Raw genomic sequence first — 17,010 nt, forward strand, 5'->3', positions numbered from 1 at the left:
TTATAATACATTCACACCATTGTTTAAAGATATTAGATTTAATCTTTTAGACTGACTTTATCGTCCACAAGACAACAGAAAAAACAGAAGACAATTTACAAATACGCCAACAAAACAACACAAACAAAATAATATAAATACAAACAATATGGTAAACATTACCATTAACATATAACATCTTATATATGTTATGACATCTGATTGTAATCATATTAGACTAAAGGCCCCCTGCAGCACTTCCCAGAGTTCATAGTCTCAAACTGAGAGAGTAAAGGAAGAGAGGAGTATGGTATTTGAGTATTCAAGACTCCTCTGGGGTTTCCTAATTACTTGGCTGGCCATGTACATTTTGGTCTACTCATTTTACACAGACAATACAACTGATGAGAAACAGAAAGCTCGAAATAATACTCAGTATATTGGTCTACTTTACTGAAGACAGAACTGATTGTAATGTTTTACATTTACAAAACAATACCAGTCGGGGGGGGGTGGGGGACAACATATATAAAAATACTTATGTCTTTAAATGAGCTTTACCTCACCACTGTAGCACTCTACATGGTAATTTCTGTCACATGATACCACCCGGATAGACTCTGTAGACCCCTGGAAGAAAATAAATCAATGAAGGGAAATTGTGACGATACTTTCTCAGAAACTAAAGTTACAAAGGCTTTCTAGCTATTTGAGATTAATTAAACAATAAATTGAGCTCACCTCGGTTGGCAGTATCGGCCCTCCGCATGCAGCACACAGAGGGGCTCGGACCCTGAAACCACAGAGAAGGCTTAGCAAAAGGTCCCTGAAACTCAGACGGGAAGTCCCTCCTGGATGTGACGGGGCTCCTGCGGGGCCTTTCGGGCAGGCTTTGTTTTCTTCTTCTGTCTGCAGTGTGGATGAAGAGGCCCGGCCCGTTGCTGCTGTATTTTATCAGGAACTCACCTGTGGTAGTCGCTGACACAGTAGACCCGGCTGTCTGCGTCCACGCTGAAGGGCTGGCCCTCCAGGCTCCGTCTGCAGACCACACAGCAAAAGCAGGACGGGTGGTAGGACTTCCCACGAGCCTGCAGAACCTGACGAGCAAAACCAGCTCTTTTTACACAATGTGAGGACTGGTGGCGCAAAGTAACGAAGTACACTTACTCAAGCACTTAAGTACCGCTTTGAGGTACCTGCGCTTTACTGTACTGTCTGAGATGACATCTTCAAAACAAATTACAGATCAAAAAGATGAAGATGTTCTCACTGGAGAATGAACCTGTCAAAAATATGTTTTGTTGTCATTTTACTTTTATTGTTGATTTAAAAATATTGTTTTTACGTTTTTATTTTAGGAAACAAAACAATGGATTTATATTTCTTTTCGTGTATGCTTTTAGTTACTCTACAGATTTAGATTATAAAAACAAAATATAATCAACAAATAAATGATGATGGATTCCAATCTGATGACCACAATCTACCTGGCAGTAAAAAACAAAAGTGCGATACCATTAAAGTAGTATACATGTTACTACCTCACTTATTATTATAATATATTCTATATGTACAATATTCTGAAATGTCCCATTCTTTAAATACTTTTCATGCTAATACTTTTGTACTTTTACTGAAGTAGAATTTAAATGCAGGACTTTTGTGGGGTAGCACTTAAATAGCACTTACTTATGGTACTTTTGTAGTTCGACTATGTTGAGGAAATGTTACTTCCTGTATTCTTGTTGTTCTTAGTTTGTACTCTAGGTTGAAATGCACTTATTGTAAGTCGCTTTGGATAAAAGCGTCTGCTAAATGACATGTAATGTAATGTAGTTTCTAAACTGTTTTATTTCTGAATAATCCTTCCACCACTGGAGAGAGCATCACATCATGTCCACTCACCATGTCCACGGTTAAATACCCACAGCTGCTGCACACTTCTTGGGATGGATGAGCTCCTGAGTACTGCAGGAAACAACAAAACAATCGACTCAATAAAATCGGTTGCTGTAAATCTTTAAATTGGATGTAAATCACACGTGAAGCACGACATGCTCACCAAGAAATCTGCCTCACAGTAGATTCTTCCTGACACCGTATAAAACGGCTTCCCGATGAGCTTTTCGCCTAAACGTGAGAACAGAACACGAGCAGTGAGGAGAACGTGAATCGTCAACGTGACGTTTTGTGTTCACAGAGATGGAAACACAACTTTAAATGGACTTTCTGGCCTCCAAATAGTTTTCTTAGTGATAACCTCTTAACACACCACATGCAGAGATGAAGTCATCTCCATCGAGTCGTGAATATTTGTTGTTATAAAGAAAAATACAGGAGGGTTCAACACTCAGTTTAGATATGTTGGACTCCCAACATCCACCCGCAGGTCAGGAGAACTCACTGCAAACGCTGCAGGTGAAACACGTGTTGTGGAATAAACTCCCCATGGCCCGGCAGGCTGCCCCGTCACCGTACACAGCTTTACTGCAGCGTGTGCAGCTCCCTGAACACACAACAAGGACGAGACGCAGAGCACTGGTTACTGTGAAGCCCGATCCCCTCTTCATTGACTGACAACAGACTGACAACACACACACACATGCACAATGAATAATACTGGTCTGAACCTACAGAGTGCTGGAAGATAAGATCACTGAACAACTACGTTAGAGAGGAAAATATTCAGTGTATTCGTTCCTTACCAAAGTGAAGACTGGAGCTGTGTGTTGGGTCCATCTCGACTCTTACTGGATTCTCCCCAGTTGGCTCTGCCTGCTGGAGCCCCCAGTACGACTGTCTGGGGGTCTAATTTTATGTGCGGCGCAGACAGCTGTAAGGAGAGCTGCTATCTGGGTTCATGGGCGTTGCTTTCGGTGCGTTCGGTCTCTTCTCAGACCCCCCGGCTCCTCAAAGGTGACTGTGTGAGAGGCAACAGACGAGGCCGACTGGTGTCTCTGAGCACCGCCCTTTTCAGAGCAATGAACACTGTATCATTGGAGCATGCTTATTGATGCATCAACACGTTGCTGGTCAATGTGGAGCTGATTTGAATGACTTTATATACTGCCGAGTAGTTTTCCCACCACATCAATCTATAATATTACATCATTATATTTTGATTCATCAATCTGAATCTGCAAAGTGACGTGTAGCTGAAATTAGAATAACAAATGTAGTGAAGTGAGAAAGTATAGTATTTCTCTCTGAAGGGCTGAAGTACAAAGTATCACAACATGGAAAGTAAATAATCATATTTAGACAAACACACAATTGTTCTTAGTTACTTTCCACCACTGGGAAGAAGTATTCAGATTAGTTAAATGAACATTACAAAACTGTGAAAGTGCTGCTAAATGTACCCTAGTATTAAAAGTTCAAGACCTCCTTCTGTCAATCAATTATTCATGTGGGTTCAATATTATCCCACATTAAATGATTGTTTTTGTTGACACATTTACATGGAAGCAGCTTCGTACTGTTAGCTGGTCGAGGCGGAGTTCGTTTCAATGAGTTCACACGGTGGCTTCCAACCCGCAGTGGTCAGGTTGGTCCAAAGGTCAGTCACAAGGTCACAAGGTCGTGAGATCATTATTAGTATATCTGACTTCTGAAACTATCTTTAAAAAGCATAATTTGATCTTCTTAAATGAACTCAAATGTAACATTCAAATCAAACTTGCCTGCTTCTCAAACTAAAGTGTCCCAAATACCCACATGGTCTTTATTAAAAAAAAAAATTTGACTGCTTGCTTCACTGCGATCAACAATCTGTGTGTGTGTGTGTGTGTGTGTGTACAACATTGAACAGGAGGCCCGAACCCAACATTAGAGCTGGATGCTGCTCAAATATCTTCCTGCCCTCATGTGGACTACTCAAGCACCTTCATGTTGTAACCAATGACCCGGAAATAGCCCTGAAAACAAAAGCTGTCATTCATGCCAAGTAAGCAGAACGGATTGAAACTGAACAATGTGGTTGTCTGTTTTTTATTTTTAACCTTATTTGAATGGCTCTTGTCGACAGGGACTTTCCCCCCCTTCTTTTTCCTGGCTCATCCTCTCAAATATATTCTGTTCTTGAAATAAACGAGACAAAAAAGAGAAGAAGTGAACATGATGTCAAACAATATAAAGACTTTTGGTCTACTTTCGACGACTGACTCAGCATTTTACAATCTTGTAACTGAAACAATAATAAGTATAACACCATTTGATACACATTGATATTGTCTCCAAGTGCATCGCGGTGCTTTCCTGTCAAACTCCCCCAAGGAAAACCTTCGCCATGGAACCCTGCACAGCACATGTTGGCTGTGGGAGCGTGTGACAGCTGCTGCTTCTTTACTGAGCTCTCTTGTTGAGACACACTGAAGCTGTTTAAATTCACCACTTCGCCTACTCCGATGCTGTCAGACTGGTTCAGCACAAAGACTCAGGGAGATCACGTGTGTTTGATTGTCACAGTCTGTGTGTGTGCGTGTAGGTGTGTGTGTGTGTTTGGGGGGATCAAATTGTCTCCATAAAGACACAATAAGATTAGGACACGTGATAACTTTTATCTACGTATACAATTATTTTAAAAGATATTTGTACTTGTCTTCTGTCTGGGATTTATAGGATTGTGTGTTTTTTAAACGAGAACATTATAAAGTTGTTATAAGGCCACATGGGTTAAACCTGAGGCAGAGGGTTAATATGAGAATTGTTTTTGCATGAACATTGGGGTGAATCTTTTGGGCTAGAGCTTCCAAAACTGGAAGACAAATGAGTGGTCTTGCCTTTAGGTACGTCTCTGTGCAGGAATGTGTGCGTCACGAAGCATGTGGAGGCAGGAGGAGAGCCTCTGCTACATGGGAGTGCTCTCACACTGTAGCCCTAATATATCAGACAATCATATTTTCATCATCATTTCACCGTGGAGGAAAACAAAAAAAGCAGCTGACTAGACACAACCTGCTTTAAATGTAAACACATTGCTCATTTAATTAAAGTGTGACTAGAAATACGAGCCGATAGGGGCTGAGAGTACCCCTATAATACCAGCATTCCCTTTGCATTTGTATTGATCAGTTTGTTAGTACTATCAATGCCGGGTACTTTGAGCTCCGCCTCCACCGCCCTTCCGCTGCCTCATTTCGGGGGGACACACCGCACGATGCCAACAATCCCCGGCATGTTCGGCCGCGTATAAATAGGGCGCCCATTGTGCCACACGGCGAAGGGGAGTCACGTCCGGACTCGTGCCGTTACCGGGAGTCGATACATCGCGAACCGGCGTTGCGAGATTCTGGCCGGGGCCTCGATCCTCCCTGCGCGCGTCAAGTTTGGACAGGTAACCCACCTGCGGGCCACGCCCTCTCCGGCGCGCCGCTGCGCACAGGTAGCAACGCAGAGCAGGAAGTGGCCGTCGCTTGAACGTGAAGGGAAAATGCAGCTGTGTATTTGAGAGAGAGAGAGAGAGAGAGGGAGGGAGGGAGAGAGCGAGAGGAGCAGCGACTTAGAAATCACACTTTCGAACTTTTACGTTTTATTTTGTTTTTGTTTTTAACCGGAAAACTCCTCACTCTCCCCCCAGTGAACATGCGGCTGTGCGCGAGCTGCGCGCTCCTGGGACTCTTGTTGTTGACGGCCTTCGACTCATCAGGTGGGACAATTATCTCTACTAGCAACACACATATGCTCCTTTACCTTGTCCGCGTGTTTTGCCTCTCGCGCTGCTTTCTGGGCTTTCTGTCTGTCTGTAATATAAAAAAAAGAGGAGTGCGCGAAACATTTTGGCTTCACTTCAGGTGTAATTGGGTCGAACGTGCACCTGAGATGAGAGTGCAGGAGGTCTCTTGTGATTTAAACGCGGGACCCAATAGAGTCCAGTTGCTCCGTGTCAACACACTGAAGGAGAACCGATGACGTCAAGTCCACATTGTATATGATTGATCGACGCGATGTGGAGATTAGAGGCTGAAGCACATTTTCAGTATGTGTGTGTGTGAGACTTCTAGACCTCCATTTTCAAAAGGTTTATGATGCATTTATGGTGCTTCCTAGAGGCGTGAATCCATCATCGCTTCATTAATGATTGACTTGCAATCTGCTGCTGAGATATGAATATGGCGGTGCGTTTATATCATTATTTGTTAGACGTAAACTGAGTGCGTTCTTTCCCTTTATTGATTTTGTGTGGAAGTCATCCTCAGCATGTTTTCTCTTGAATAGTGTTTGTGGAAATGAGGACATAAACTTCTATTTGAAGCCTGTGACATCCTCGACACAGCCGTTGTTCACTGTCACAAGAAACCTTCGAGCCAACCTAGTAGTGAATGCTGCTATGTTGCTCTGTGATGCCTTCAAGTCCTTGCAAGTTCCAGTTGTGAATTCCTGGTTTTGTCTTGCGTGTGAACTTGTGCCGCTTCCCTCAAACCTGTGCATCGCTTTAACTGGAGGGCAGCCATCACGATGAAATGTGTCCTTTAGTCCAGAGTTATATTTAGACAGTTTAATCTTGATGACACACTAATACTGACTGACTGGATGGAGCATTATGGTCAAGAGACCGGTTCTGATGAGCAACTGGAAGTCTTTAGTAAAACCATCTCATTTGCAAAAGTCAAACAACATGACACATGAGACCAGTCGGGCTTTGTTTAACTCGTATTGGAGGTAAAATGAAAAAAGTGAATATTATTGAGGACAGGAATCCGTATAATCGGCACATATTTGATTGTGTGCAGCATGCATATGTTTATCTTGCATCTGTATCTTGTATATGTTTTCTTTTTTTGTGCATGGGTCTTCGAAGGTTTGCTTATTTAGGAATTTTGTGAAAAATCAAGAGAATATATAAATAACATAAAAAACAAAAGATGTATGGGCCACTAGAAACAGTCAACATAGACACCGACGATCTTGGTGCGAATCCATTAATGTTTTTATTTATGAATGAGATCTAACACTGGAGCCACCGCTGGGACCAAAACGGGGACTAAAGCTAAAAAATAAAGCTGTGATGTAACTTTACAGCTGATGTCATAGAATCGCAGATGAAGCGGTAACCGCATCATCTGCGTGTCCATGTAGGCAGAAGTTTGGAGTCGCATATCGCTGACACAGCATTTCTGTTTTAAAAACTGGTTTACCTCGAGTTCCTGTCATTGCTCGGCACTCGGATGACTCATGATATTAGTAGGTCAATTCATTTGCTGTGGCCTGGCACTGCCCAGCATGGTGATAGGTGTGTCTGTCGCCACTGTTTGCTCAAGGGTCAAGCGTCTGATTCTTCCTCTGTTTTCCAAAGTGACCTCCAAGTATTGTCCATAACCCAAAGATATCCAGTTCACGATAATATTAGACAATGTAAAGCATCCTTATGTTCAAGAACTTTAAACAAACAAATGTCCGCGGTCAAATGAAGAACTTTTCCAAAACCTTTATTTCCTTGACTTCGATGGATGCGGTCAAGGAAAGCTGTGAAGGAGAGTTCATGAGGATTTAGGAAAAGACAACGACATCCATCGTTCACAATTTGACCAGCGGCGACCAAATGGTGCGTCGCTTTAAATGTTGCTGCCGCAAGGAATTGTGGGACGGCAGTATCTCCTCTCCTTTCATGAAGGATGAACAAGTGAACTCTATGCTATAGGAGATAAGAAGGGAAGCATCAAAGCACCTTTCCTTGGCATATAGAGTATTCAACCAGCTCTAATCATGGCTCTTCCTGGTCATTTCACTTGATAAGGAACCTTTTCAAGCAATAATCGATAGGATTCAACATACATTTATTTAATTTCATAGAAATCCATTTAACAGTAATTGAGACATTTCAACGTGGACCAAAATGGTGTCCTCAGCCTAAGAATTACTTTAATTTATTTTGAAATCGATTAATCAGTAATCAAATCGTCTGACTTTCAGCTCTAGTTGGGAAGATCATACAGCTAATATGAAGCATATTTATTATGAGTGTTTTTGGCATTAACAACTCATTTGGCGTTGATTCTATTTTTTCATTTCAATCTGAACCTAACTAAAGGTCCACTTCTTTAGATTACTGGTTTGGGCTACTTGCAACCAACTCCCTGTGACCTGTTCCCCCAGAATGCCTCCAGACGACGGTGCGGCCGGCCAAAGGCTCGACGGTGACGGTGTCCACCGCGCTGCCGGCGGATCAGTGTACGGTGTGCACCGTGAGCGGGGTGAACGACACGCTGACCTCCTGCCACTCCTCTCTGGCTCTGGTTCCCGAGGAGGAGGTCCGGCTTCTGTTCAACTGCTCCCAGTCGATAGAAGAGTTCTTCACTGTGAGCATCGCCCGGACCATCGGTGAGCGCACTGGCATCGCTTCAGGAATAGTTTGAGAACCAGTCAGGATCAAGTATAGGTTTACTGGGAAAATGCTTTCCATGAGAAACCCCTTATTTTTAAGATAAGAACCCCAAAACCTGCATTATTCTAGTCCAACCTCCCATCGTACTCTTTGATATATTGCATATTGTCGGGGTGTTGCAATGCATTAAGAATAACTAAGTCAAATCTAACCCTGACCCAGAGTGCACGAAGGACGCCTGCATCCCGGCGACGGTAGAAACTCAGCCCACCCTCCTCGCGGGGTTGAGACGAATCTTCACGTGGGAGCTGAAGGCGCCGGAGAAGACGCTCGTGGCTCTGGACGTCATCGGAGAGGGGCTGATAGAGATGTCTCAACCGTGCCTCGATGGCGTTCTGTATTCAGTGACCACGTCCAAAACAAACCTCGAAGGCCTGACGCAGTATTGTCGAGGCGGTTCTGAGACTCGTCTAGAAGCGCCCAATGGAGCCGTTGTGTCTCTGCATGTTGAACCAACGGTTCCGGTGGAATCGGTGTTGTTCCAGGCCTCAGCTGGGCCTCTGAGTAAGGACAAATCACTGTGTACAAACTCTTTTTAAGTGTTTATTATCTGGATATGTTAACTAAATATCTCTAAAGCTCATTCTTGTATATATCTGAGTTGTTGCTGAATACTCACACCCAGTATCTGCAAAGGGTAACCGTTACAGCTGACATGGTATCGGTCTCACGCTCTTCTTCCCCCCCCCCCTCAGAGGGCCGAATAATGGTTGTAACCATTGATTCAAGCACGACTCTGGTCGTCAGCCGGGACCCGGGGGAGCCGGAATGTGACGTTTGCTCCACTGGCGACTGCAGCCCCACGGAGAAGACGCTGAGCGACGTCGAAAAACTCTCGCTGGAGTTCAGCTGCATGAAACCTCAGGATGTGTACAGCGTGAAGAGGGAGAAGAAAATAGGTGAGCACTGTGGATGCTACGTGTCGGCATTTACTTAACTGGAATACAGAAAATCTCTATTTTGTTTCAATATAGAGGTTTAAGTAAATGCTGAAATAGATGCAGAGATAATGAGATGCATATTTTACTTAATAAATGCGATATTGAATAAATAGAAGCTATAGTGAAGACATAATGGAGAAATGCAAAATGTACCATTTTAATTGAGTAAATGGTTTCTAAAATCTCTTTCATTTCTCCATTTTAAAATGGTATGTATAACATGTATTCATTTATTTTTGCATTATTTATATACGACACACACACACACACACACGTGGAAAGCTGGTGCAACGGTCAGCTGCACTGCAGGGAACTATTCTAATGACATACAATTATCTATTCAGTAACATCCTCTGTAAGGAGGGTATATAAATAGTTTTCAAATACACTAATTTAACCCTTTTCAACCGTATCAACATATAACGGTTAAACTACTGAAGCTGAAAGCCAAAGACCGACACACACCCACAGGGAGAAGATAGACACACACACACACACACACACACAGCCTGTTTAATTAACTCAAGTGTCAAATTCAAACATTTTAAATTCTTGACACGCAGAATGCACCCAGAGCTCCTGCACTCCCGCTCCAGGAGAAATTGATCCCGACGTCTTCAGGGACTTCAAGAGATTCCTAACGTGGGACATTAGTGTGCCGGACAGGACCGTCCTCACTCTGGACTTCCCCGGAGGATTGGAGGAGATGTCTGGAGCAGACAAATGCCAAGATGGCCCCCAGTACTCTGTGAGCACAACTAACAGGGAAGGAAAGATTAAAGTTTCCTTCTACTGTAAGGGCGGGGCGGCGCCTCGTCATCTGGATCTGCTCGGAGCGACGGCCGTGACTGCGCTGTGTCCCAAAGGGATTGAAGTGGACTCATTCACTGCCAAGGCGGCACCCAGAGGCGAGTGACCGTGTCCAAGTAGCTATTTATTTACAGAACAATACATGCACTGTGTGAAAGACGAGGACCAAAATAACTGCTGCCATGTCCTTTGAAACAACTTTTCATAATGGTGTCTTTCTTTGGGCCCAGTTGTGTGACCGAAGCTTTTGGTTTTATTTTTACTGCTTATTCTCGTTGATCAACAGCTAAAAATAACTGCACATGAGTTGGATCCAGCAAAGTAAGCTAGTGTTCATACATCAAGGCCAAAAGGATACGTCTTATGAAAATCATGTTTAACCCTTGTGTTGCCTTCGGGTCAATTTGACCCGATTCAATGTTTCACCCTCCTGTTACCTTTATATTTACTAACATATTTTACCCTTGAGGTCAATATGACCCCAGCTATTAAAATCTCCAGAAAATTATTAGAATTAATATTGTTTTCCAAGTTTAAGTGTGAGGTACTTTATGTTTGTTTGTTGACTCCCGAAAGAACACCGACATTAAACATTGAATCGGGTCAAATTGACCCGAAGGCGACAGGAGGGTTAAAGCATAATTGATATAGATGACACGCGGCAAATAGTATTTTAGGTTGAGCAGGTTTTTAGCGTGTCGAAAGTTAGTCCAGTTCATCCTCAGGAGGGACATGCCTCTGGGCCACATATCATGGGGGGAAAGGACTATGACCAATGTCTTATTTTATCCCTTTTTCCCACCCTAGGGGGCAGAATGATGTCCGTGATGCCCGATCCGAACACCATCGTCAGCATCCGCAGGGTGACCAGCGAGTTGGACTGCAGCGTGTGCATCAACGAGAAGCCCAACCAGAAATGTGAGCCGTCGCAGCTCAAACTGGAAGATCCCAGCAACACCACAGTAGAGTTCACCTGTCCTCACCCTCAGGAGGTGTTCACCGTGGAGATCAACAGGGACATTGGTACGAAGATTTAAACAAATAAGTTCTCAACTCTTGCTCCTGTTGGGTCTCTTTACATTGTTATTTGAATAAAATCACAATTATGACTGCGCTTAAAATTAAATGCATGGACGTTCTTATTTGGTTGTAGATTGGAGAATACTCTTCTACATTACCTGCTTCAGATGAATCCTTTCTTCCGTTGACTTGCTGTGGTCTTTAAAGATGGAGTTGCTTTGTAAAACACGAAATCGCTTCACATGCTCCTCTCCACGAATCCCAGAATGCAAAGACGCCTCCTGCCCTGGAAACATCGTTCAGGCCGAGTCCTCGCTGTTCCCAGCCTTCAACCGGACCTTCACCTGGGACCTGAAGGTCGCCTCCACTCGGGCCTTCCAACTGGACTTCCCGGAACCGGGAATGCGGCAGATTCCCAACCAGGAGACCTGTCCGGATGAGCACACGTACTCCATTGTTGCCTATCTGCGCACGGGGCCAGCAATCATTGGCACCTTTTGCAAAGGAGGAACTGTGACCACCATCATGGTGCTCTACAAGGGCCGACTGTCTCTGCAGGTGCCCGGCAACCGGAAGCTGGAGCCCGTTGACATCAAACTCAGCGTAGGACCTGAGACCCACAGTGAGCTGGAAACTCGTTGTTGTTTTTTTCCCTGCGTCATGATTGGAAGGCGTCAAACATCCTGTAACGAGACATCTCCTGCATCACAATAACGCTCTCCGTTTTCCTCCCCAGTGGTCGCCATAGTGACAGTCGACCTGCCGCGAGGTGTGTCCAACACCAACTTCATCGCGGCCAACTATCCCTCCGACTTCCCCGACGACCAGGAGATGCAGTGGAACTTCACGGTGCCCGGCATGCACAACTACACCGTGGATTTCAGCGACGGCACGGCCCCAGAGTGCCTGAGGAACGAGGTGGAGGTGGAGTACCACAGGGAGAAGAAGAAGAAGGTGGCCAAACTGACTCTGGAGGATCCTCAGCCGCAGCACCAGCAGGGCAACTTCAACATGGTGCTGAGGAACTGTGAGACCAACCGGACGCTACAGGGCCTCACCTTGAACTACACGGTCTCTGTGATGAGGAGTGGCCATCCAGGTACAGTGTTGAGACTTAAAGGCTGAAGTTTAGGTCGTGCATTCACTAGAGTAACCAGGTTATTTTATTGTTTGTTTGTTTTTTACAAAAAGAGCAAAGAATGTGTCATTTTTCACTTGCAGTTTGAGAAACAGCTTAAAACTTGATTTTTTTCATGCAGCAGACTGAATATTGAAAAAAAGTCTTTGATCATTTGAGGAAGTTTTAGTTTCTGGGTTTTTTCAAAGCGGGTATATATTTATTTAATTATCCAAAGCGTAACTCTGCGACTTCAGTGCACTGGTAATACATGAGAGGCACAACGTGGGGCTGAGTCCAAACTTGCACCCATATTTTAAAAACGTATAAATCAAAATTGGTCTCAGATCTGACTTGTTGACTCTCCAACAGCCTGTGTTGTGGTTCTGTGAAATTCTAATGCCATAAGACTGACTATTAAATGCAGAAATTGGACTGAAAGTAATACCACAGTTATGTTTTAAGATGATTTCTGATCCAATATTTTCACAATAAAAGCTCAGACTCGCCACTAAAAATCGTTCTGTTTTATTTCTGCCGTAGTCCTGTGTGAGGTGGATCTCACCGGACGGCAGGGCGTGTCGCTGCAGATGGAGAAAGTCGGTTCTGATCCGTACTGTGAGATGAGAGTGAACTCTCGGGTCGAAAAGAAGCTCAACGTGGCCGCAGGCGGGAAGGCCAGCCTGTCCTTCCTCGACTGTCCCAATGAAGACGTGCGCCTCACTGCCAGTAAAGTTATTGGTAAGATGGTTTTATATTTTGCACGTCAATGAAACCTGTGTAGCATTTTGTTCAATATTTTGAGGTCATAGTCTCTTGGTGAAATAAATATTAAGGTCAAAGTACAAAGTCTGTTTCAGTCTTAAGAGAGTAGTTTGGAATTATGTGAAATAAGCTATCGGCTTTCTGGCCGAGAGTTGGATGAGAAGCTTTTTTTTTTTTTACACCTGTCATGTTGTCTTAGCTTAGCATAATGACTGGAAACAAGGGGAAAGTGCTAGCCGGGCTCTGTCCAAAGATAACGAGTTACCTTTTGTATTCATTTTTTAAAAGTTACAATTATTTTTTTATCAACAGAGTGCCAAAATGTGACGTCCTGTCCTGCGACTCAGCTCACGGTGCCCACACTGGACTCCTGTCTGCCGATGCCCCTCCACAGCTTCACCTGGCACCTCCAAGTCCCTCAGGACGGCACCGTGGACCTGGAGTCCCCCACAGGGAGTCTCCGACAGTCGCTGCCCGGCCAGGAGTGTGACCCGTCCGTTTCCCTACACGTGGCCGAGGGCGACGGGCTTTCCGTTGGAGATTTCTGCAAAACCGGAATGATCCAGAAAGTTCAGGTGCACGCAAACGTCTCCGTCACGGCCACAGTCCTGGACTTCAGCAAGACCAAGGGGCCTTTCCTCAACGTCAGCTTCAGCCAGGAGATCTCAGGTAAAACACTGCAACTAATGATCACTTTAATTTGAGGATTATTCTCTTGATTTTCCGATTTTTAATAATTTTGTCCCAAAAATGGCCATCATATTATAGACCAACGGTTTCATCTTTATAATAACTGTTTTGTCTGACCACAATCCAAAACCTAATCGCATATTAACCAATACTCAAAGAATGTTTTTTACCGGTTTAGAATTCCCTTTCAATTGGAAAGTTTATTTTATTTTTTCATACCATGAAATTTGATTAATAAATAATTAAAATAATTGCATGTTGCAGCCATGGTAAGAACATCTGTACCTGCAGCCTCCCCACATGTGTCATGCTGCTGCATGCTGGGGTTCTCCACTGTAAACATGGTCAAATAAAGCTTGTTCATTTCACTTTTTTTAATTCCACTCTGACACTTATATAAGCCCTTTTCTTTTTGTTGTTGTAAAGAGACCATTATTTATCAAGTCAGCCCAGAGGAGTCGTCTCCGACCCTGCTGGCCACGCCCAACTGGCCCCTGGGTATGCGGCCTTCGTCCACCGTCTCCTGGATCGTCTCCGTACCGAGCCAGTACGAGGCGCACGTGCAGTTCGTCAACCTCAGCCAACCCAAATGCGCCGACCGGCACACCGCCATCAAGGTGATGATGCTGGGGGAGGAGGAGGAGATGATCAGCCACAGGGAGGACGAGAAGGCGGCGGACAAGTTGATGGTGCCGCGCAGCTTTTATCTCAACATGTCCAACTGTGTACCAGAGGAGGGACACTTTGGTGCAGTGACCAACATCGTCCTGCAGAAGAAGAGCAGTAAGCAAGCCGACTAATAAACAAACATCAATGCCCTCAATAACTAAAGCAAGGGACTCGACTCTAGTGCTCCTTCTTTCCTCTGCAGATCTCCTGGCCATCCTCCTCGGGCTAGCGGGAGCTCTCCTGCTGGTGCTCACAGTGCTCGCCGTCGTCTGCTTCGTCACAAAGTGAGTGCATCTGCAGCGGGACTGTGTCGACACCCGGTTGGTGTTCATCAAAGCGTAGAACTTCAGTGAAATATAAAAGTCACAATCCTAAATTTATACTCTGAATGATTTGCAGATTCTGCTCACTTGATCAGAAGTTACGCACATTTTACGGATAACAAGAATAAAAGTGGCACTGATTTAGCTCTCGATCGCTTTCTGAGCATCTTGTCTGCGTCGTTCATCGCGGTATTAAATTCTCCACCGTGGGATTTGTTTTTGTCTGACTCGCCTCATTGATCAGCAGCCGATATTAACCCCGAGCTCCTTGTTCAATTTTTTCTTTTAGTTTCACTCTAATCCACTTTATAAATATATTTACAAATATATTGCATTTTTTATTCCAACTGGTGTTATCCAATGTAGCTATACAAAGCTTTTCACAAATATAATCAACTTTAAAAAATACAATAAAACACCATTTCAAATGTTTATTTTTTAAATCTGTTGCTATGCTCTGTTTTGAGAGAATGTACAATTTAGTAAATGTTGAGTTTGCCTATTCCTTTAAGTAAGATGTTAAATGTATTTCATTCATTCAGCAAAGAACTTCTCTTACTCTTGAAAATTGTCTTGAAATTGACGAAATGTTTGAAAAGATTCAGACCAGTTTAGAAAGTACTTTAATTTACTTTTTAATTTACTGAAGTAATATTGTTAGTTGGATAAGCGATAACTTATTCAATGTTTGTCAAGACTGCTGTTGACTTATTGTTTGTGCTCTGCCTTTCAAACAGGAAAAGGAAAAAAGACAAGCTGGCCAAGGAGGCGTCCATCTACAACGGCAAAGGGAACATCTTCCGCCCGAGTGACCGGCACTTCAGCAAAGCTCGGTCTGAGAACGACTCCCACGTCTACGACAACATCGACGAGTCGATGATGTACGGCCAACTGCTGGGCGACACCAGCTACGCCGACAGCATGCCGGACCACTTCAACGGCGGGCCGGTGGACTCTTACCAGACATTCACCGGCCCCACTGATTCAGGACTGCCTGTGATCAAAGAGCCGGACCAGGAGCCCGAGCTGGAGCGGTTCCAGACGTTCCTGGACCCGGCCGAGTCTTTCAACCTGACCCGCCCGCGCACTCCCATCGACCGGCAGGACAGCCTCGGCTTCCAGGACCGCAGGATGTTGGACAATGAACTGTACACGTTCAAGAGCACGGGGGACATCAACACGATCCGGCTCTCCGCTGTCGACATGCAGCCGCCGACGATATCGGAGGACTCCCTGTAGTGGGTCGGGACTGCAGCCGCATGATGGGCCGCTGTTACTGAATCCTCTTTGCGGCATCGAGTGTCTCCCGGGTGGTACTCATGTGAACTTTAACCACACTCGGGGAGGAAATATGAGATTGACGAGCTCCCCGATTTGATGTGGCCGTCTTCTTTGTCAGAACTAAAGCTTCAAGAGTCCGAGCTGTGATCCTTTTTTTTCTATAAAGGATCAGTGTGAAGCAATTAGGATATTGAATATGAATTAGTATGTTTTCTTTGGTGTATGATCACCTGAAAATAAGAATCTCTTACACACTTGGCAAACAAGTTGGTTGCAGCCTCACTGCTAGATGGCGCCAAATACTACACTCTGCACCTTTTCTTTCTAAAGGACGTTTGAGAAATACCTTTCTGCTTTTTTGCAGAGTTCGATGAGAAGACCGATTCCATTCTTATTGTCTTGTAAAATAAGAAGTTGCATCTAGTTAGTTTACGCACTGAAAACAGCAAGGCTGGCTCTATCTAAAGGTCACAATCCACCAACTAGCGCCTTTTAAAATCTCATACGGACTTAAACGTATTAAAAAAACACGCATTATTGTATTAATTATTAGTGAGCCGTCTGCATCTTAGTGTACAAACATGAGTGAATTTTCTATTTCTCAAAAAGAAAGCAACAAAATGAAATGCTGCACTATTCCTTTTTTAATGTTCTATCTGTTATTGCTTTTATTAAATCTTTCCCCGTGTGGTGAGGATTCAGGAGCACGGACTATGGAAAAAGTGGTCCTCTAGTCCTTGTTTTAAGTGGTTTTATATTGGTTACTTGTTTTTGAAGAGATCTGTGTTTCTTTTTTGCAATAAATTCCAAAAAGTTCTTGATGGTAAACTGTTTCCTACTTAAAGTACTGACGGCCATCACATGGGATTTTCCCTCATGCTATCACCTTTTGCACTCTGGGTGGGGGGGAAACTATTTCAACAGGGACGGGAAGGAGGGAGTGGAACATAATTTCCAATGCAAAGCAGCCAATGTCTCCCACAACGAAGTGGGTTTTTACTGGAAGCAACACATGCAGAAGCCAGGATAAAG

At 44.1% G+C, this 17,010-nt stretch overlaps 2 protein-coding genes across 3 annotated transcripts; one reads left to right on the forward strand and one right to left on the reverse strand.

The window, feature by feature from the left end:
- Positions 1 to 56: 56 nt before the first annotated feature.
- limd1b (LIM domains containing 1b) lies at positions 57 to 4,084 on the reverse strand. 2 transcript variants are annotated; one of them, XM_056417576.1, is made up of 7 exons: positions 2,685 to 4,084; positions 2,384 to 2,485; positions 2,042 to 2,109; positions 1,885 to 1,947; positions 946 to 1,076; positions 721 to 772; positions 57 to 609 (listed from the first exon to the last, which is right to left on the reverse strand). In XM_056417576.1, the coding sequence occupies exons 1-7, from the start codon at positions 2,716 to 2,718 to the stop codon at positions 526 to 528; spliced, it is 534 nt and encodes a 177-aa protein (XP_056273551.1). In that variant the 5' UTR covers positions 2,719 to 4,084; the 3' UTR covers positions 57 to 525. The 2 variants fall into 2 exon arrangements, with proteins under 2 accessions (XP_056273551.1, XP_056273543.1); XM_056417568.1 differs by having other exon boundaries at positions 2,384 to 4,084.
- A 1,056-nt stretch (positions 4,085 to 5,140) lies between these two features.
- LOC130195823 (CUB domain-containing protein 1-like) lies at positions 5,141 to 16,794 on the forward strand. The gene is made up of 14 exons (XM_056417544.1): positions 5,141 to 5,314; positions 5,558 to 5,626; positions 8,074 to 8,298; positions 8,525 to 8,866; positions 9,058 to 9,261; positions 9,867 to 10,211; positions 10,921 to 11,136; positions 11,399 to 11,755; positions 11,870 to 12,232; positions 12,794 to 12,991; positions 13,328 to 13,684; positions 14,132 to 14,488; positions 14,577 to 14,658; positions 15,435 to 16,794. The coding sequence occupies exons 2-14, from the start codon at positions 5,563 to 5,565 to the stop codon at positions 15,934 to 15,936; spliced, it is 3,612 nt and encodes a 1,203-aa protein (XP_056273519.1). The 5' UTR covers positions 5,141 to 5,314; positions 5,558 to 5,562; the 3' UTR covers positions 15,937 to 16,794.
- Positions 16,795 to 17,010: the final 216 nt, after the last annotated feature.

Source organism: Pseudoliparis swirei, chromosome 1 (genome assembly GCF_029220125.1).
Source record: "Pseudoliparis swirei isolate HS2019 ecotype Mariana Trench chromosome 1, NWPU_hadal_v1, whole genome shotgun sequence".
NCBI lineage: Eukaryota > Metazoa > Chordata > Actinopteri > Perciformes > Liparidae > Pseudoliparis > Pseudoliparis swirei.

Bases quoted from the DNA above. Each gene is read 5' to 3' on its own strand.
- limd1b (XM_056417568.1), bottom strand. From the start codon at position 2,549: ATGAAGAGGGGATCGGGCTTCACAGTAACCAGTGCTCTGCGTCTCGTC. The intron at 1,077-1,884 runs GTGAGTGGACAT...TTTGCTCGTCAG, and splicing joins GGTATTTAACCGTGGACATG to GTTCTGCAGGCTCGTGGGAA. The intron at 610-720 runs GTGAGCTCAATT...ATTTTCTTCCAG, and splicing joins GGCCGATACTGCCAACCGAG to GGGTCTACAGAGTCTATCCG.
- LOC130195823 (XM_056417544.1), top strand. From the start codon at position 5,563: ATGCGGCTGTGCGCGAGCTGCGCGCTCCTGGGACTCTTGTTGTTGACG. The intron at 8,299-8,524 runs GTGAGCGCACTG...ACCCTGACCCAG, and splicing joins GAGCATCGCCCGGACCATCG to AGTGCACGAAGGACGCCTGC. The intron at 12,233-12,793 runs GTACAGTGTTGA...TTTCTGCCGTAG, and splicing joins GATGAGGAGTGGCCATCCAG to TCCTGTGTGAGGTGGATCTC.